Below are 21,435 nucleotides of genomic sequence, written 5' to 3'. Positions count from 1 at the left end.
AGGGGTGTGTCAGGAAGGAACTTCCCATTTATAAGAAAAAAACTAGAAATGAGTTAAATGCCAATAATAAGGAATTAGTTAAATGAGCCATGATCTATCCCTAGTATAAAGCAATGAATACAGTTTGGTGATTAAGGACCTAGGACCTGGGCTTCAACTGTGGCTCAGCCACTTCTCAGTCTCATCATCTGGAAGGCACCTGAGCTCTCTGTTGCTCAGTTCCTTCACCCATGAACTGAAGGTAATGTGTTTCTACCCACTGGGTGCTTGACAGTAGATAAGTTAGTTAATATACGTAAAGAGCGTAGAATAGCTCCTGGCACAGTAAATGCTGTTTAAATGCTAGTTTTGAGAATGACTCATTGAGCCATTCAAGATGATGCTTAGGATGAATTTTCTGAAGCTGGAGCAGAATTCTTGCTATGAAGTGAATCAAACAGGATGATAACAAAGAGTACATACTCCATGATCCTCATTCCATATCTATGCAAGGAGGAAGGAAGAGAAAGAAATATACCGCTGTTTTTCTTCAGTTGAGTCTTATTTTCTTCTCAATTATATTTTCCTACTTTCCAAAATTTCTACATGAGTATGTAATATTTTATAATTAGGAAGATCAATACAAAATTTAAGAAGAGAAGAAAACCTGGGTAAACATCTGCACATTTATGAGCCACTTGACCTTTTCTGAGTCTCAGTTTCATCACCTATACCATAGCGATAGAAGCATCCTCACAGGTCAACTCCAAGTTAAAATTTACCTGGAAGCAATCGGGCAATAAAAAAGTGTTTTATAACTATAATATCCTTACCGAGGTCATCCTTGGGTAGCAGCAACAACAACAAATATATTAATGCCAGAGTCAAAATTAGGTAAAAACGCAGAGGTCTTTAGAAGTTTCTAATGGATTATTTCAGATGCATTATGTTCTGCTCCAACCAAGTCCTAAATCCAAGGACTTATTATAAGAAAGCCAAAAGAGCACATTAACTAGGGACTAGGAAGCCAGAGTTCACGTGTAGGCTGTGCCACTGACATTTTTGACAAGACACTTTTATTTCTGGACCTCCTCATTCAAGTAGACGTTTCAGAGTATGGCCTGAGGTCCATTGGTGGATGTTAACTACCGTGAATTACATTTTTTTTTCAGTTCTGATGAACACAAAGTCACAAATCCATAGGCTTTTATTTTCTCATACAACTAAAAACTAGTTTGCATCTGAGTAATTTAATAGGGGCTATTAAAATTATAAACTAAAAATAGTTAGAGTGTACTGCAGACTGTCAGAAGTCTACTAAAATATCTGGCTGTGTGTGCAGCTTGGCAGGGCTGCAAAACTCCTACGAACCTGTTTAATTGCCATTTCAGCCGTTTTGGGGCATGGCACTTTGTTATCAATGAATTGTTAGTTTTGTCTTGATTTGATTCCAGTTTTCAATTGTTGCTATTCTCGTTTCTTAATTACCAATTACTAATCATTTAGATTCATCATTATCAAGTTAGTTTGTTGTGGATTGTTTGGCTGACTCTTAACAGAGTTCAGTGATACAGATTTCTATCCAGATAGTTTTGGGCTGATAATTTTTTTGATATCTAGATATGGTTGCACTGGATTTTGAAAGTAAAAGATCTCTCCCTGTAATGTTAAAGAAGACAGATAACCCCACCCCTCTAACCTACCCCAAATTTGCATGTATAGTGATAATTATCACTGTATGCCCATTGTTTAATGAGCCACAGACAGAGTAGGTCGACCAACTCCACTGGTGGTGAGCAAAGATGCTGTATACACAGTGACCTCAAAAGTCATTTTCAGATTGAAAAAATTCATTCTAATTCTATCTTATGCAAAACACACTAATTGCCATTAGTACACATGTGTTAGTGTGAATCTGTGTTTCTATTCTAACTGAATTTTCCTGACTATCCAATGGCCGAGACAAGTTCAGGCATTTGTCACTCACTTGACCATCCAGAAGTCTGCTGCCGAGTACTCCTGGTAGGAGCTTCTGGTTGTCCTCTGGTTTCTGATTGTTCTCTGGGTGCTTGCTCTCTTGCCCATCATCTGGGTCGTGATCAGTCTGATCATCAGTGGGATTACTAGGAGCTGGGGAGTCTCTACTCATCTGCCTTGTATTACCAGTCGCAGATTTCTGGAACACCCTTTGAGTTTCCGCCTTCACGTTCTCATTCTCGTTGCTGTGAAGAAAGGTGTTGCCTGCTGTTACTCACAGGGCAGATTCGCATGCACTAGGCTGGCACAGAAACAGAAGGTGTTTGTTGGTGTGAACAGTGGTAACCCAGCAAGTGGAATGAAAAGTCGATGCTGGCTATTTGTCTATGGATCATTTACCATAGAGAGGCCGTGCTATTATTCCCTTGGGCTTTATTTTCGCTGACCCTCTTCCTCACACTCATAAAGATAATTTATCCACCTGCTCCAAACTCCTACCATAATGGCAATGCCACAAACGAACCCTGCAGATGATCACACTATCTTGCTCACTCATCTACAAGGTATTTGTAGTGCTTGTAACTAGAAAAGGAAGAAAGTCAGGCAGTTCGCCAGCTCCGATCTTGCTCTGTCCCTCCTCATATCTCACCTTGGGGCTTCTTTTCTCTCATGAGTCCTCCATTTAAGTTTAATATGACAGAGGAAAGAGAAAAGGAAACCAGAAACCCTATAGGAATGATTCAAAGAAATGCAAATAACAAACAAAATTTTAAAAGTATTCCACCTTCTTTAATTATTAAAGATTTATAAGTCAAAACAAGTACAAGGCACAATTTTAAATATAGAAAATTAAAAAACACAATGAGAATGGCTACATAAATAGATATAGTTAATATAGTAGGTGACTAGACAAAATGTATTAAAGAGTCATACTTTTTAACCTAATACATTTTTAAGATTGTGTATTATGAAAATGCAGAAGAAAATTAACTCTAAATATTTAGTAATAGGTGAATATGTTTAATATTTTATTCTGTGTTTATATGATAAAATGTATAGAGCCATTAAAATAGTTAGGAATAATTTTAATGACACAGAAATGCCCAGTTATACAAATAAGTGAAAAATATAATCTCAACTATGTACAAAGCATGTATGTAATGTGTGTGTGTATGTATGTGCACACGGTATATCTAGAAGGACATATGCTAGAAGTAAACAATAAGTGTCTCTGGGTAGTAAAACTCAGTATATATTCCATTACACTGTATCACATATTATATCACATTGTATCTCATAAAACTATTCTAAATTTTCTATAGGAGAAAATATTGTTTTATAATCAGGAAAAACAAATTTCAAAATAGTTATGTCTAGAAGAGATTCTATAAATTCTAGATGTTGTTATTAACACAGTAGAAAGAATCTATTTTAAAGCATGTCATGCTCTCTGAGCATAACACAATTGCCCCACTATTTGTTGATTTGAGTAGAACCAGACCATAGGCAATGGTTTGAACGTATGTATATTTTTACAGTGATCCTCTTGGTTCTGGCATCATGAGAAAGAAAGAAGGCCCAAGAAAGAACTCCGAGGAACACCTCCATTTAATAGTGGAAAGAGGAGCCCTAAAAGGAAATTCAGAAGAAATTCTCAGTGAGGCAGTGGGGAAGCAGGAGCGTGGGTCTCGGCAGCAGTGAGGTGAGAGGGCAGGGGCAGCAGTGTCGGGTACCCCGAGAAAGGTAAGCTCTGAAAAGTGTCCTCTGCATTAAGCCATAAGGACATCACCAGGAATCTCCATGAAAGCGCTTCAGTGAGAGAATGAGGGTGGATGCCAGTCTGCAGTGGGTTGAGAAACAAGTGAGGACAAGAAACTGAAGGCAAGAAGTATCAAGTCCTCTATGAAGACGCTTGGTTGCAAGAGGGGAGAGACAGGTGGGATGTGGGTTTCAGATAGGGCCTTGTTATTATCCCACTAAAAGATAGTAGGGACTTGAACACATTTAAAGACCAATGGTGAAGAGCCATCTGAGCCAGAGAAAAGGAGAGGATATCGTTGATAAAATAAGATGAACTCCCACAAAGTGCAATGGGGTGTCACTGAGAGATCAGGGGCAGAAATGAAACCGCAATGTTGGGTAGTAGGGAGCTAGGTGACAGAGTAGGCAAATTCATTTGTACAATTGGTGACAGGAGGCGCTGGGTCTAGGGAGTCTGGTTAAGGGTAGACGGCTTGAAATAGGTGCTATGAGAGTAGAAGATAGCTTATCAGAAGAGGAAGAAAGGTTGGCTGGGCAAAAGTGAGTGGCCAGGGGAGGCTGGACACGATGTCGTGGTGTCAGAGGGTGAATACCCTCCTCCAGAATGGCCAGCGGTCCTTGTGGAGAGGCAGAGAGGACAGGGGTACACTCAGGGCGGGGGCCTTGCCACACAGGTGCAGTTGAACAACAACAGAGCAAGATGGGAATATAGAAGAAAAATGTGCATTTAACAAATAGTTCTTACAGCGAGAGAAGACATGTAACATGGTCCCTGACTTTAAGAAACTTAATTTCATTTGGTTGTCCCAAAATAACATGAATGATAAAGTTAACTGTTATAACTTGCTTCTAGAAGTTAGATAGATAGATTTTAGATAGTGGTTACCTTTCGGAGGTTTGTGGAGCCCAGAAAGGAGTTCTGGGGGTGCTTGTGGGATATCGGTACTATTTTGTTTTTTGATCTGGATGTTTGTTGCATAGATGTATCATATTTATGAAAAGTCAATGACAGAATACTTATGAGATTCATTTTTATGTATATGCATATAGGTATATTTCTATAAAGTATTTAAAGAAACAATATTACATTTATATAAAGAATACAGCCCTGGCCGGTTTGGCTCAGCGGTTAGAGTGTCGGCCTGCGGTCCTGAGAGACCCGGGTTCGGTTCCCGCTGGGGGCACGTACCTCGGTTGCAGTTTGTCCCAGGCCCTGGTCGGTTGTGCGGGTGGCAACCACTCGATGTGTCCCTTCACATCGATGTTTCTCTCTCTCTCTCTCCCACTCTACCTGAACAAAAAATGGAAAAATGTCCTCGGGTGAGGATAAAAAAAAAAAAAAAAAAAAGAATACATCCTATTTGAAGTTCATAAGAGAAATAACCAAAACAAGTCAGATGGAAAAAGACAAATACCATATAATTTCACTTATATGTGGGATCTCAAAAACAAAACAAAACAAAAACAAACTCATAGATACAAAGAATTAACTGGTGGTTATAACAGGGGAACAGGTTAAGGGGAGGGGAATAGGGGACCAGATGTATAGAGGTGGATGGTTACCAGACTTACAGTGGTGAACGCTCTGTAGTTGTATACAAATATCAAATGATAATGTTGTACAACTGACACATATATATAATCTATATACACCAATTCTACCACAAAAATAACTTAGTGAGAAATAACTATGGTTTTCAATGGTTGCAAAAATAATGATGTTTCTGAGCATTTAACCACATTACAGTCACACTGGAGCCACTTACCAGTTTATTTAGTCTTCAAATTGACCCTACAGCTAGGTGCTCATGTTAATCTCATTTTAAAATGAGGGAATTAAGAGTCAGAACATTTATTTGATTTGTCCAATTCTACATGGCTTTTCAGTAGTGGAGCCAGAATTTAAACCTAAGTCCACCTGGTTGCACCTAAGTTCCTACTGCCCATAGAAGAGTCTGGAGAGGATCCGCAGAAGTTTGGGATTATGTAAGGAGCAGAACTAGAGAAGCAGGCAACCAAAGTAGGTAATGCAGATTTTAAAGGCAAAACTGGGCACAGGGGCAGAGAGTTAGCTCTTTTAGCTGAGGTCAGGGGATAAATCATCTTTGCTTTAATCACCTTCAAAATCATTTTGTGGACAGTCCCAGGACAGAATTGCCCGAGAAATGTGAAATATATCTGCCTGTGAAAATAGCCACAGTAGATGTAAAAACCAAAAATAACCTGTTAAATCTGTTCAAAGTAAAAGATGCATTTTTTTTTTTTAAAGAACATACATAGCAGTTTAAAATAATCATGAAAATGACTCCCCAGCTGAGAAACAGCATGTGTCCGCTGTTAGCACAAACATTTCGTCAACACACAGTGGTTGTTATGCTGTTCACAAACTCACAGTTCTTTCTGCTCTGCTTGTGTGTTATCTACCTGCAGTACTGAAAATAGAAATCTGCCATTTCAGTAGAATAAAAAAAAATGCCATCAGTAGTATCTTGGAAGCACACACAGCCAGCTTCCTCCTATGTACTGACCTCAACTGCTGCTCTCGGGGACAGTGAAGTTTCATGTCATCTGGGAACTACAGCAATTAGGGAGGATTACTGTATTGCTGGTTGATAAACAATGTGGAGAAAACTGCCCAGTTGTTTCCTCTCTCATGCTGGGCTCTTCCTGCAAGCCCGCCTGTTCGTGCCCCTCTCTGCTATAGTCAGAGCCTCGGGGTTAGAAGGAAGCAGGACAAAGACAGCTAGAAGCATCCCCTGCCCACAGCAAAGCAGAGATCCCCCATTACCTCCCCCCGCCCCATAACTCCAGCCCACCAGATCTCACATTTGATTTGGATTACACCCCTGCCGAGAACATCAAATCTCAAACGGAGGACCCGAGGGGCTCTGCAAAAAGGTCACCAGATGCCATCTTAAAGGTCTGCCAGCCTTGGCAGCCACTCAATGCCACCGATTTCCAACTGCGCACTATCTAACAGGCCCACACCCTCTGGAGAAGACGGCCCAGGGTGTGCCAAGGCAGTGAATGGGGATCTAATTTCAGTAAATGAAAGCATGTTCTTATTTGGAAGTAATAACAGGTAATTAACACAACCAGACTTTTCCTTTCTTAAAAAGACAACAACAAAATAAAAAATAAACTGGGACTTGGGAGGGAGTGTATCTGAACATCTCACCCAGCTCCACGGGGAAGCTGTAACTCGAAGCCTATGCTAACGTGGCGAATGGATGGTATTGTATCGAAGTGGAGGAGGTTTCTTCTCTCTTTAGTTCCACGAAGCCATACTGTGTATTATTATCACAGACATTTATTCTGCAGAAAGAACTTTAAAGTACTTTAACTCCCAAACCTATGCCCGAATCATTTATTTCTTCGTCATTATAATTATCCAAGCTGACATTTTAAATGCTTATGTGGTAACTATCACATGTAAATTTACATAAATTCTTTTTGTAATATTTTTAAAACATCGACGTGAAAGGTACACATCGAGTGGCTGCCACCTGCATGACCCAACCAGGGCCGGAGACAAACTGCAACCGAGGTACATGCCCTTAGTGGGAACCAAACCCAGGTCTCCCCGGACCACAGGCCAACACTCTAACCACTGAACCAAACCGGCCAGGGCTACATAAATTCTTTTTATGTAGATTATTTTTTTACTAATAATCCTGAAAAGTAGCTATTATTATCACCACTGTACAGATAAGGAAACAGATGATCACAGAGATTAACTGCCCAAGGTCACCTTGCTGGTAAGTACAGGTCTAGGACTCATGCCCAGCTCCTTCCTCTACATTACTCCTCAATTCTACACCCCTCATTTACGATGGTCTGTTTTCAACAATAGGATTTTGCTTCTCTTTTAAAATATTAAGTCCGGCTGGTGTGGCTCAGTGGTTGAGCATTGACTCATCATGCACCAAGAGGTCGCTGGTTCGATTCCCAGTCAGGACACATGCCCAGGTTGTGGGCCTGATACCCAGTGGGGGGCATGCAGGAAGTGGCCAATCGATGTTCTCTCTCATTGATGTTTTTATCTCTCTCTCCTTCTCACTTCCTCTCTCTAAAAATCAATAAAGGAAAAAAAATTAAATAAAATATTAATTAAAAATACCTTCTATAAAGGTATCTTCTCTCCTAGACCAAAAGTCCCTCTACAGAACCCCTAAGTGGCTATCATTCAGCTTTGGTTTGTAACCTTCCCATGGACAAGGAATTCAATGCATTTTCAAAGTTATTCCCTAAATATTCCATTTCTTTTTAAAAATTTTTTATCCTCACCCAAGGACATTTTTTTGCATTTATCTTCAGATAGAGCAGGAGGGAGAGAGGGAAGAAGAGAGAGAAAGAAACATTGATGTGAGAGAGACACATTGATTGGTTGCCACCTGCACAACCCCAACCAGGCGGGGGACAAACTGCAACCAAGGTACGTGCCCTTAGCGGGAACTGAACATGGTCTCTCTGGTCTGCAGGCTGATGCTTGAACCGCTGAGCCAAACCAGCCAGGGCTCCATTTTTTTTTTTTTTTAATACTATTGAGTCAAATTCTGACATCAATGAAAACAATGTATTTTAAATGGCATTTGCACTACACTATTTCACAGAATAAAAATAATTTCTCAAGCTAAGTTCATTTTGTCTGCAAAATTAGCAACCAGTTCAATCAGCAGTTATTCTTTGGTACAGTATACTTTTAACTCACAGAAAATGTTATCTTAGCAACACTACTCTTCTGTGACCTTTCCTCCCTTATATCCAGTTCTACACCATTAGATCTGTTTACGTCGTGGATGTTTTCTCTCTGACTTGTCTTTGAGCTACCCATTACTGCCTTCTTAGTCGAGGTTGTAGTGGGCATCCAATCCACTCGTTGTCTTCAGACTGTTGTTTTAAAATTTATAAAAATGGATAATTGAAAAAATAAAGTATGTAAAAAGAGATATGGGACCACAGAGGGAGTTTCAAACCAAATCTGCTTAAAGGGGAAGAAAATAACTCCATGAAGGAATAAAGCATAAAATAGCAGTTGAAGGAGAAAATAAAAGATGGAAAAACATTCCACTTGGGGTGAAGGGGTTGTTCTTGGAGAAAAATCATAGTCAATCTAACAATTGAACCTCAGACCACTGGGGTGGGTCATAATCATGCAGGGTCCTGGATAATAAAACAGATACTTGGAAAATTCTGAAATGATTAAATTGGAAGTAAACAGGACAGGAAAATCTGTATTCTTGGCAAACATCTCAGATGATTCCTATGTACACTAAAGTTTGAGGAATAACAGCATAAAGAAGAAAAAGGGAGAATTTTTTTACTGAAATTGTGCAAAATTTACCCATAATTTCAGGCAGAATAAATACTAATTTTGTATCCTAGCCCTAAATATAAGTTGTGTGACTTTTGGCAAATTACTTCTCTGTTTCAGTCTCTTTTCTGTGAGATTAGGAAAATAATACTTATCAAGGTAAAACGTATACAAAGTTAGCTTTGAGCCTGGTGCTCAGTCAGCCCTTGACAGATGGTAATTTTACATTAATCATAAGTTACAGTGCTGTCTCCTTTATCAAAACCTCCCCATCACAAAGGCACAGAAAGTATGCTCCTTCCTTTGGATCCCCCAAACTTTCTTTATTGATAGACAAAACTAAAGTTAAAAAAATCAAAGTTGTATAGTACATAGGAACTAAGGAAAATCTATTTATTATTATTATTATTATTTTTTATTCTCACCTGAGGACATTTTTCCATTTTTTGTTCAGAGTGGGAGGGAGAGAGAGGAAGAGAGAGAGAGGGAAACAGCGACGTGAAAGGGACACATCGAGTGGCTGCCACCCACACAACCCAACCAGGGCCAGGGACAAACTGCAATCGAGGTACATGCCCTTAGCGGGAACCGAACCCGGGTCTCTCTGGACCGCAGGCCGACACTCTAACCGCTAAGACAAACTGGCCAGGGCAGGAAAATCTATTTAAATAGATAAAAAGAGTATAAAAATATCTATTTAAATAGATATTTAATGTAATCTGTCTGACTCATAACAGTAAATACCAGTTCTAGACATCACCCACTTAAAAAATAAAAACAAAGCAGCGTATTTAAGATTAAAAATATGATGTGATATAGCACAATTCTTCCAAATCCTTAATTTTACCAAGAAAAACCTCAACAACAAAGCATCATCACTATGTCTTCAGATAGATTATACCCAGGAACTTTGCAGACTGTGCTGCTTTTCAATCTTTGAGCCAACCTTTATCAGCTTGAAGTTCTATGTCCTCTGCTTTGGCATTCTGCTCTGTTTTGCGTTCGCGAGGCTAAGCAAAATGATTGTACAACTGCCTGGCCCTCTTCACCAATTCTCTCAGTGCTTTGAGGCACCATTTCTGAGCCAGGTGTCTGTCCATACTGTGAGGGGATGCACCGTAAACAGTTCTCCTCCCTCCTTGCCACCACCCCCTGGATACACACTCATGGTCTAGGGAAATGGAGAGCTGTCATTTTTGCGATGTTATTTTCTTTAACTAGGTTGAACTAAATCAAAGGCAGGTAAAGAGATCATGGACTTCAAGAGTGTACTACAAGGAAGGAGGAGAGGGATGAATAGAGGGAGCACAGGATTCTTAGGGCAGTGAAACTACTCTGTATGACACCATAATGATGGCCACATTTGTCCAAACCCAATGAACGTACACCACCAAGAGTAAAGCCTAAGGTCAATTACAGACTTTGGGTGATTGTGTTGTGTCAGTCTAGGTTCACCAGTTTTAACAAATGTACCATTCTGGTGGGGGGTGTTGATAAATGGGAGGGCTACGCATACGTGGGGGGAAGGCATATATGTAGTGTCTCTGTACCTTACCCTTAATTTTGTTGTAAATGTGCAACTGCTCTAAAAAATCAAGTCCTAAAAAAGTGTACTTTACAAATACAAAGTTGTTCTTTCTCAAAATTGTCAATTGTTAAACTAAATGTTGCAAGGTCTATTATTCCTTTATAGAAATATCGCACATACATACACTGGAACTTAACGTTTGTCTTTGCTTTCAAACCAAACTAGAATTATACAGTTTTCTAGTCTTTAGAAAAAAAATTCAGTCAATAATATAGTGAGATATATATCTCTACAAGAACATTTTAGTTTGAAGTTCTATTTTTTTTTTTTAAGAAGGAGGAGGTCAATGGGGAAAAAAGGGGACATCTTTAATACTTTCAACAATTAAATAAAAGAGATTTGACTTGGGGTGGTAAACACACAGTGCAATATACAGATGATGTGTTACAAAATTGTACACTTGAAAACTATATACTTTTATTAACCAATATCACCCCAATCAATTTAATTAAAAAGTATGTTTTTAGAGAGAGGAAGAGAGAGATAGAAACAATGATGTGAGAGAAACATCCAACAGCTGTCTCCTGCATGCCCCTTACTGGGGATCGAGCCCACAACCTGGGCATATGCCCTGACCTGGAATTGAATTGAGACCTCTCAGTCCACTGGATGATGCTTAATCCACTGAACCACACTGGCTCAAAAACATCTTAAATGTCTAAATAACATTTTGTTGTTATGCATATGCAAGAGTTTAACTAGTTTTATACTGTTGCATCTTGATTGTTCCCCAACTTTCACCAATTTAGGTATTGCTGCTCTGCTGAATTTGTTCTTTGCTGTTAGCTTCTTACCTCCTTCTCTACCGTAGAAAGCTGACTTGTGTGTCACTGATAAACTGATTAGCTCTCATGTCCTCTGATTCTGGCTGGTTTTGGCCAATGGGTAGCCTAGGAAAGGAGACGGCTTTGTCCCTGCAAGGTTTCCTCAAGTTATGTGTGTCTCTTTCCCGAAGGTCACTGCTTTACTCAAGGTGGCCTGAGCTACAGAATGCTCCCTTCTCAATAGTATTTCTCTCCTCATTTCTGCAGACCTGGGGTTGGTAACAACTTTGCAGCTAGCTGCTTGCCCATGGTTCCTGCCTACGCCTTACAATTCTTTTACTCTTGTGACCAAACCCTCCTTGAATCAACTTAACTTGAGTTATGTAATCAGTATCCTCCTGAACCCAGACTTATGATACATTCTTGTGTAAAAATTTGAATCCAAACCATGACATCCATTTATAATTGATTTATATATGGAGATATTTTTTTTTTATCCTCACCCGAGGACATTTTTCCATTTTTTTGTTCAGATAGAGTAGGAGAGAGAGAGAGAGAGAGACAGAGAGAGAGAGGGAGAGAGAAACATTGATGTGAAAGGGACACATCGAATGGCTGCCACCCGCACGACCAACCAGGGCCGGAGACAAACTGCAACCGAGGTACGCGCCCTTAGAGGGAACTGAACCCGGGTCTCTCTGGACCACAGGCCGACACTCTAACCACTGAGCTGAACCGGCCAGGGCTATATATGAAGATTTTTATGCCAAAGTATATGCACTTTTAAGTCTTTTGATAAGTGTACTTAAAAACAAGTAGCATATGAGTATTCTTTTTTCTAAACACTTGTCAACCCCAAATATTTCCATTATAAAAACACTTCATGTTTGATTGGTAAAAAATATCTCATTGCTGTTTAAATGTCTTTTGTTACTACTCAGGTTGAGCACCTTTATCTAGTATTCATTCTTATTTCTTCTTTTGTGATTTGCCTGTCTAGACCTTTGGAACATTTTAAAACTGAGTTACTTATCTTTTTTTTCCTATTGATTTGAAAGAGCTCTTTATATATTAAGATGATTTTTAAATTGTCATACACGTTGTCAAAGTGTCCGGTTTTCACCTTTTATTTTCATTATAATTTTTGAAACACAGAATTTCAAATGGTAAAGTAACAACTCTTACTTAAAATTCTCAATATTTAGGATTTATGGGCACCGTAAAGTTTTTATAACATTGATTTGGCATTCATTCATTCATTCATTCATTCATTCATATAATGTTATCTTCTCTTTCTTAAAACTTTATGCCTATGTGTTATGCTAGAGGCATAGGTCCAGAGCAGTATTCATGTTTTTAATGCTCCTTACAGTGCCTAGAATAATAATAATAATAATAATAATAATAATAATAATATTGTAGGAGAATTAATGAAGAAAGATCTTAATGCAATGGAAAGGGCATAATAGAAATATGATTTTAGCATATTACTTCATTACTTTGAACTTGTGAAAATGGAGATAATAATGTGTACTCTGATATCATTCTATTTTAAGGAAAGATTGAGTTCATGGATATTAAGATATTCTACAGATTATATATCAAATAAAGCAATAAACAAAAATAAGGCATTATAATCAGTTATTTCTTTAAAAACATAAATAAGTACAGGACTTGAATTTTTAAATCACAAAATTTATCCAGGTTTTATGTAGGGGCTATAATTGGTCATGCTACCATCTCCTGACTGGATTTCCATAATGATTCCTTAAATGGGTTCTCTCTTTTTAATCATGCCTTTTCCAGTTTAGCCTCCACACAGCACCAGAAAAATCCTTTGAAAAGCATAAATTCTACTGTGTCCTCCAGTGCCCTCAATTCTATAAAGAACATTCCATTCTGCACAGAACAAATCCAAAGTTCCTACCATGGCCCACATGACCTGCGACCTGACTTCCTTTCCTATGCCCTTGGCCCTGTTTACTGTGCCCCCAACACTGGCTCCCTGGCTCCTCCCTAAACACGCCAAGACACTTTCTTCTGTCTGTTCCCTCAGCCCAGAATTCTCTTTTCTCAGATATTTGCATGGTTTACTCTCTGCGAAGATCCATGGAGTCATGAGGATGGTGAACACCTCTGGTGTCATTTGTACAGGCTGGACCTCATGGGCAGGAACGCAGCAGCTACATGGGTGTCCTGATCTCTGGACACTATGCTCCCAGAAAGAGACATTATCCCGCTTTTTATAAAGCAAGCAAAATGCAGCCTTGTGCAAAAAAAACACAAAAATCTGCTTGGGTTCCAGGTGGTTGACTTAGGTGCTGTTTGTAGCAGTTGCTAGGAAAGACAGATGTCTAATATCTCGGGCCTATAGACCTTGCAGTCTCTTCTGGGGTAGGAGAGAAAGAAACTACTTGTTTTATGGAGAGTTGAAATCTAGTGAGCCATGCCCACTGGGATAAAGTTGGGCCAGTCTTAGCCAGCTCACTGCTAGTTAGCCAAGGACATCTCTCATGACAATTCTGGCTCTTACCTCTACATAGTCTCAGTTCAAAAGTCACTTACACAGCAGGGTCTTCTGAGAACACCTTTTGAGATCTGATGCACCTTTATGATCCTCCCTTATTTTTGCTCATTGCACTATCCTCACTCGAATGGTCACTGTTTCTCTGTTGGTTGTGTGTGTCTCATCACTAGAACTTTAGGTACACCACTGTATGCCCACGGCTTGGCATCCGTAAGTGCTAAGTTAATGTTTGTGGAAAGAATGTCGATGAATTCCATATATGCTTTAATTTCTATAGCTGTTAATGTTAACACTTAAAAAAAGTTCAAGAAAGCAAAAAAATAATGCATTTATAGGAAGGGCTTTGAGGGATTAAAAATGATAAGATACGGCTCTAGGAGAGTCACGTGGGAAACTATAAGAACTTTATATTTCTTGGCTATAAATGCGAGTGTACATTTTCACACATATTTGCTACTTTTTCCATAAAACCTTGCAGTCAGCTTCCCTTGTGCTTAACGAGGCTATCCCAACAGCAATGTAACTATGGAATGAAGTGCTTTGGGTCATTGGTTCTTGGCATTGGAAGGAACTACAGAGGCCAATTTTGTTCACTAGAATTATCTCTACTCACAGGAGTTTCGTGAAATGAACCCAATTCATCTTTTGGTTAACAACTCAATCCCCAGATTCTATATATGTTCCCCTAGGCCACATTTCACACCCTGAATTGTCTGTAATGCCACACCTTTAGTGTCCACACCTTCAGTGTGCCAGGGTCCCTCCTAAAATGTGACATCCAGAATGAAGCACACAATCCCACAGGTGACAAGTCCAGTTCTGAACACAGTGGGCGTCCCACACCCGTCTGTCTGGACCCATGCCACTCGCGACGAGCTCAGACACAAGTGTAAAGGGGAAACACTCCATTTTACCCTCTACTCTCTATTACTAGCACACACTTCTGGTCACACCGAACAATTCTCCCACACGCGCTAGGTGTCCTATAATTCAATTCAGCTCTGACACCACCTCCATGGAGTTCTGCAGATCCCACAGGTTCAGGACTCAGTCCTGCAAGACTGCCCTGCCTCCTTCAGGTATCAGTCCCAGGCCCAGGTGGTTACCTGTGTTCTGACAGATGGCCTATAAATTAGGGTCCCCCTAACCCCCTCCTCTAGTTTGATTAATTCGCTGGAGTGGCTCATAGAACTCAGGAAAACCATTTACTTACCAGATCAATGGTTTATTTTAGAAGGCTAGAACTCAGGAACAGTCAGTCTCCAGCCCATCTCCCCTTCTGGGAGGATGGGGGATGGGGCTGAAGGCTCAAAGCGTTTAATCATGGCCTGGTCTTTTTGGTGACCAGCCTAAAGCTCTCTAGGGACCCACTGAGAGTATTCTCTTTATTTTTTTATTTTTATTTTTTTGTTCAGATAGAGTGGGAGGGAGAGAGAGGAAGAGAGAGAGAGAGAGAAATATCGACGTGAAAGGGACACACCGAGTGGCCGCCACCCGCACAACCAACCAGGGCCGGGGACAAACTGCAACCAAGACACGCGCCCTTAGCGGGAACCGAACCCAGGTCTCTCTGGACCGCAGGCCGACGCTCTAACCGCTGAGCCAAACCGGCCAGGATGAGAGTATCCTCTTTAAAACAAAACATCCCATCACCCAGGACATTCCAAGGGACTTAGGAGCTCTGCATCAGGAACCAGGGTCAAAATATTAGCACCACAACAAAAATGCCCCTAGTACTCTTATCTCAGGAAATTGCAAGGGTTTGAGGAGCTTCATGCCAGGAACTGGGAGAAGAGATCAATATATGTATTTTCTAATATTTCGCATCAAGTAAAACAACTATTTATTCCCTATAATCATTTACATGTACCCTTAACTAAAGACAGACTTCGCATATATCTGTTGATTTGATCATTTTAGCTCTTTTCCTAACAAGGCTTCCCAGCCTTCTACGACCTCCTACGTGTTTACTGAAGTGATTTGTCTGTCTCTCTTCAGGTGTGGATTAAAGAATGCTGACCAAGAACAAGGTCACACAGAAATCCTCTCCACCTCCTTAACTCCAACATGTAGTCTTTACACCAACTGTTCGATCACCACCACCTATCTTAATACTATCCAGTCCAGAATTATCTGCCTCGTTTCAAGTCTTTGTGATAGGGGTGTGCCTAATGACTCACTGAGATGAACAAATACTATGTCTTCATCATTCTCTTCATTTGGACAGCAGTAACCTCATCAATAAAGGGAATGGGACCAGTTTGACACAATCTACTTTTAGTCAACAAGTACCACCCCTTAGTGACCATCACTTTGTGTTTTGTTTTCACAACTAATATATTTAATTCTTTGGTCTGCAGTTTTGCTAGGGATTGTCTGCAAGCCTTAAGTTCTATGGTTTTATTACTTACTTTTATTGCCTTTTAGAAAATGAGAATATTCTTCTCCTGTTACCTGGCATATCTCCTTCTTGACGAGTTATCAAAGATTGTGTATCAGGGTTCAACAGCATCTGCATGCAATTTTAGCAGCATGGGTCTTTACACTTGAATTTTAAACAACTAAGTATTGTCTTTCTAGATATTTTCTTTACTTGATGTTCAGTGTGCTCTAATTTGTTTATTAGGCTTTTACTATATACAAGACTTTGTACTCAGTACTGAGGGTACAGTTGTGCACATGGAGTTAACAGTTAAAAGAGGGAGACAGAAATGCACAGGAAGTAGTCATAGCGTGTCATAATCCCTAAGGGGGTTATTGGAGTCTACAGGGGAGGGGGCAGGTGAATCTGGGGCTGGTGGCGATGACACCTGATTCGAATTGCATTTTAGAAAGATGATACTGGCAGTACTTGAGAATTCAGCTTCACTGTAATGCTGTGTAGGGGTCACCTGGGAATTGACTAAAATGCAGATTCTGACTCAATATATCTGTTGAAGGGTCTGAGACTCTGTATTTAACAAGGTGCCAGGTGAGGTTGGTTGAGGTGGTCCATGGGCTACACTTTGATGAGCAAGGCTTTAGAGAGTAGACTAGAAAGTAAGAGGAGAGTCGGGAGCAGCGCTGGGATGCTGGCGCAGTGAGCTAGCAGGGAAACGAGGATGGTGCCGACGGGGTTCGCTCCTTGAAGCCTACAGGTCAGTCTGCTTTGTGAAAAACAGGTAAGTAGGTATTGAATACTTTCCTTTCTTAATTCCAGCCTTAGTTCTTTTTTTTTTTTTTTGTAGTACATGCCCCTAGCGGGAACCGAACCCTGGACTCTCTGGTCCGCAGGCTGACGCTCAACCGCTGAGCCAAACTGGCCAGGGCCAGCCTTAGTTCTTAATAACTAGCCTCACTTTAAGCCCAGCAAGGCCTCAGTTGTCTCATCTCATCTGTAAAATTAAAGACTGGTTGTTGTGGCGTGATTGTGTACTCTCCAAAATTTGTATGTTGTAGTCCTAACTCCCAGCACCTTCAGAATGGGACTTTATTTGGGAACAGGGTGATTACTGATGTAATTAGTTAAGATGGTGTCATGCTAGAGTAGAATGGGCCCCTAATCCAACTGACTGCTGTCCTTATAAAAAGATGAAATGTGTACACAGATACACAAGCCACATATGCCATGTGACGATCAGAGTTCTGCTGCTAAAAACCAAGGAAATACCAGAAGCAAGGACAGAGGCCTGAAACAGATAAATTCTTACTGGGCACCTCCAGAGGGAGCAACACCTTCATTTCAGACTTCCAATCTCCAAAACTGTGAGACAAGACATTTCTATTGGCCCAAGCCACCCTGTTTGTGGTACTATAATACAGCATCCCGAGTAAATGACACTGACTTATATATAACTTTCAGGTGTAACATACTATTCAATCATCTCCACATATCTTATAGGAAATCCGAACTAAATGTGGTTAAATGGGAAGATTTCTGTATTTTCATCCATTATTAATTTGATTTTTCTTTTAAATTCAGATTTCCCTTTTATTCTTTTTTACTTTCTTTCTTTTTTTAAGAGAGAGAGGAAGGGAGAGGGAGAGAGAGATAGAAACACCGATAAGAGAGAACATCGATTGGCCGCCTCCTGCATGCCCCCCACTGGGGATCGGGCCACAACCTGGGCATGTGCCCTGACTGGGAATGGAACCGGTGATCTCTGGGTGCATGGGTCGACACTCCACTACTGAGCCACACCAGCCAGGGAGATTGTCCTTTTAGAGACTTCTTTCTTTTCTCGCTTTTTACTTTTATTTCTTATGTAGATTTTTTCCCCCGTTATTGATCAGAGAGAGAGAGAGAGAGAGAGACATCAATGTGAGAGAACATCAGCTGGCCATCTGCAGTATGCCCCTCACTGGGGATCGGGCCCACAACTTGGACATATGTCCTGACTGGAAATCAAACTATTGTCCTCCTGGTGCATGGGTCGAAGCTCAACCACTGAGGCACACCAGCCAGACGCTTACGTGGATTTTTACTAATAAGATCAACTGATTCAACCCAAAGACAACACCCTCTTGGGCCCCCTACCGAAAGGTATAGACGTGGCATAACTAAAATGCTTTGAGGACAGATTTTGGGACATGCAGGAAGGACAGTAGTGGGTCTGTCCCTACCTCAGCAACCAGAAGGCTCTGGAGAATTATTATGCTATTGAACCACACAGGCATATTTTAGCAAAGCATTACCCTACATTATTCCAGCAACAGTAACACAAACCCATAGAAAACAAACAAAAATACCTGTCTTAATGTAGAAAACAACTGTTTTTTTCATTGTCATACATAAAACAGAACTATGTCTTTTATTTCACAATTAATGTAACTGATTTAATGTACTCTTTTATTTCCTGGATTCTGAGTTTAAAGAATAAACAGGAAAAATAAAAAGCAGCTTCTTATAAGACAAAGGGCATTTTCCCCTATTTAAAGGGCAAATATCCTTTCCCTCCTCACCCATTTAGGAATATATTAGGCTCCTGGAAAAAGGAAGGGGTTTGGGATAAAAGTTGCTAAACAAACAACCTCAGAGAGGAATGGAATTAGTAGAGTAGTGACGTTGCTTTCTGGGTTGGAGAACTCAGCAGGGCGTGCAAACTGATCTTAGTTTTCTTGACAATAGCATTTGACAGGAGATCTTACAATGGTCATAGTGCATCAGTTTCCTCACCTACAAAACAAATGTCTTGTAGTCATGGAAAGATTTGTTTCAATAATAATAGCAGAACCATTTATTAAGCATGTTGAATATACTATTAGGTGCTGAAAATGTGTTTTGCATATTTTTCTCACTGGCTCCTCACAACAATCCTGCTACATAGATGTGTTTTTCCCCCACTTGATAGATGCAGAGTCTGAGGCCAGATATATTAATTAACTTTTTCAATGTCAAAAGGCCAGGAGGGCACAGAGCCAAGATTCACTCTCATCTCTGCAGGGATCCCACTGACTTGCTGCAAAGCTCACTTCCTGTGCTATGGCAGGCGTGACTAACCGATTATAGCACTCACTTTGGAATCTCTTGGGGCTGACAATGCTGATGGTGGGGAGGTAACCAATTTGCCCTTCTAAAGCCTGTACTTCATAAAGTGGTCCTGATGGTCCCTTCTGAAGCCTATGCTCCATTACAGCGGGCCTGATGGTCCCTTCTAAGCCCATACTCTATAATAAGGGTCCATCTTCAGAGATTCTGATTCATTAGATCTTGGGTTGGACCCCGAATCTTTATTTTTAAGGACTCTCCAGGTGATTCTGATGATAGCCATATTTGTTATCCACCGCTTTCCGCACCTATGTTGAGTGACAGATCTTTTTTCTGTTTGTCTATTTGGTGTGTAGATACAGGGGAAAGAACTATGGAAATCACCTTAGGAGAGAAAGGCTATTCTTGACCAGCTACTGTTTATGGAATGACTCTAAAATGAAAGGCAAGTCTAGTACCTTCCTTTTCTCTTGTGAACCACTACAACTCTGGAAGGAAGAGTTAGTCACAGTGTTCTGTACCAAACATCTAGTTAATTTTAGAGATACATGAGTGTACTCCCTTAAATGCGACTGTGATGACCTTGGAAGGGAAAAAAGACCTCTTAGTTATGCTGAGAAGCCCCTGTGTGGAGGAGTATGGAATAAGAAAAAGGATACGTGAAAATCTTACAATTGATAATTTATTATTAATCTGACTCCTTTAATTCATAGCATATTGACGAATGACTTTCCCCACTTACTCCCCCACCCCAAATTACTACACGTGGTAGATTACAAACCTGATGAAGAGAAGCAGCAGTACTCCATTAATATTTATAAATGTCTCAATGCTTATATTTCCCATCTATTTAAAAAATCAGCTCAACTAATTAAGGAATATGGGGAATTATAAAGATGAAAAATACCAGGAAAATGGTGTGCATAGAAGTTATCAACACTATCTTACTTTTACTGTTACTTCTTAATGACTTAATTTTCCATGAATGCCATTGTTAAAATGCAAATTTCAAGATTAAAAAACCCTCCAGATTTCATTATCATCCAGGCAAAACAGATATTTTTCAAGCAGTAAACTTACATCTTGGGCTTCTCCATGAGGTACTGAAAGTGTTTGCTTCCGATGATTTTCACCACGGTCTCAGGCATTGCATCTGATCCACGGGGAGGCTTCCACGCTGAAGACATGCTTCTTCTCAAAACCCCTCAAGTCCTTGGGGATGTAAAATAAGTAAATATCCCCTCTTGACTTTCCAGTAGACAACTGTAGCATCCTTGCCAATAATAACAATAATCAGCATAGTGGATCAAATGCTTTCACTCTATTATCTCACTTAACACTCCCAATAAAGACATGACTAAAATACTCTTAATTACTATTTTCATTCTTGTTTTATGGTTGAGGGAACAGGCATAATGTAGTCTTGCAACTAACTCAAATATCACATAACCAGTAATTAGCAGAGTTGAGACTCCAACCTGAGGTCTACACAGTTGGTCCACTGAGCCATTTGGTGAATCTACCTTCCTGATATCATCAGATGGCATTCTTGTGAGGTTAGGGTAGTAACCAGGACTTTAGGAGGACACATGAAGATCTTATATGTAGCTCTGATGCTGTTTCCCCTTTTATAAAACCTGGATAATTCCAGTTCTATTCTAGGTACTCAGGGTGAACCTAATGAGATAATGCACCTGAAGAAGCTCCATACCTAGGAAAGGGAAGTTTTTGTTGTTGTTCTTGCTGATCTGCTTTTGCAACAAGCCAATGAATCTGACTTTGAGATCCTGCATGGATAAGCCCTGGGTGTTTAAACAGGTCTGATGCCAAGGGGAACTAAGTTCTGTAAACCTGGCCCTAGGCTGACTATTGCTTTCAGAGCCTCTCAGAGATTGAAAGTCTTTTAGAAATCATTCTAATTCAAATGTATACATTACACACTGGAAAACTGAGGCCCAGAGAGGGTGTGCTATTTGACCCAGGTCTCACCGAGAGTGAGAGCATATCTGTTACACGTCCTGGGGTCTGAGAGCTAGCCCAGCATTCTTCCCAAGCCCT

General features: G+C 40.2%; 1 protein-coding gene across 1 annotated transcript in view; it reads right to left on the bottom strand.

Annotated features, from left to right (window-relative positions):
• The window catches only part of CUNH1orf87 (chromosome unknown C1orf87 homolog), a 69,705-nt gene extending 49,141 nt beyond the window's left edge, over positions 1–20,564 (bottom strand). The window contains exons 1-2 of the mRNA XM_036257434.1: positions 20,458–20,564; positions 1,967–2,201 (exon numbers count right to left, since the gene is read on the bottom strand). Of these exons, the coding sequence (XP_036113327.1) occupies positions 1,967–2,201; positions 20,458–20,564 (342 nt within the window). The remainder of the gene's footprint in view (positions 1–1,966; positions 2,202–20,457) is intronic.
• Between the last annotated feature and the right edge of the window lie 871 nt (positions 20,565–21,435).

Source organism: Molossus molossus, unplaced genomic scaffold, assembly GCF_014108415.1.
Source record: "Molossus molossus isolate mMolMol1 unplaced genomic scaffold, mMolMol1.p scaffold_m16_p_12, whole genome shotgun sequence".
NCBI classification, from domain to species: domain Eukaryota; kingdom Metazoa; phylum Chordata; class Mammalia; order Chiroptera; family Molossidae; genus Molossus; species Molossus molossus.
This window is presented reverse-complemented; position numbering and strand designations above follow the sequence as displayed.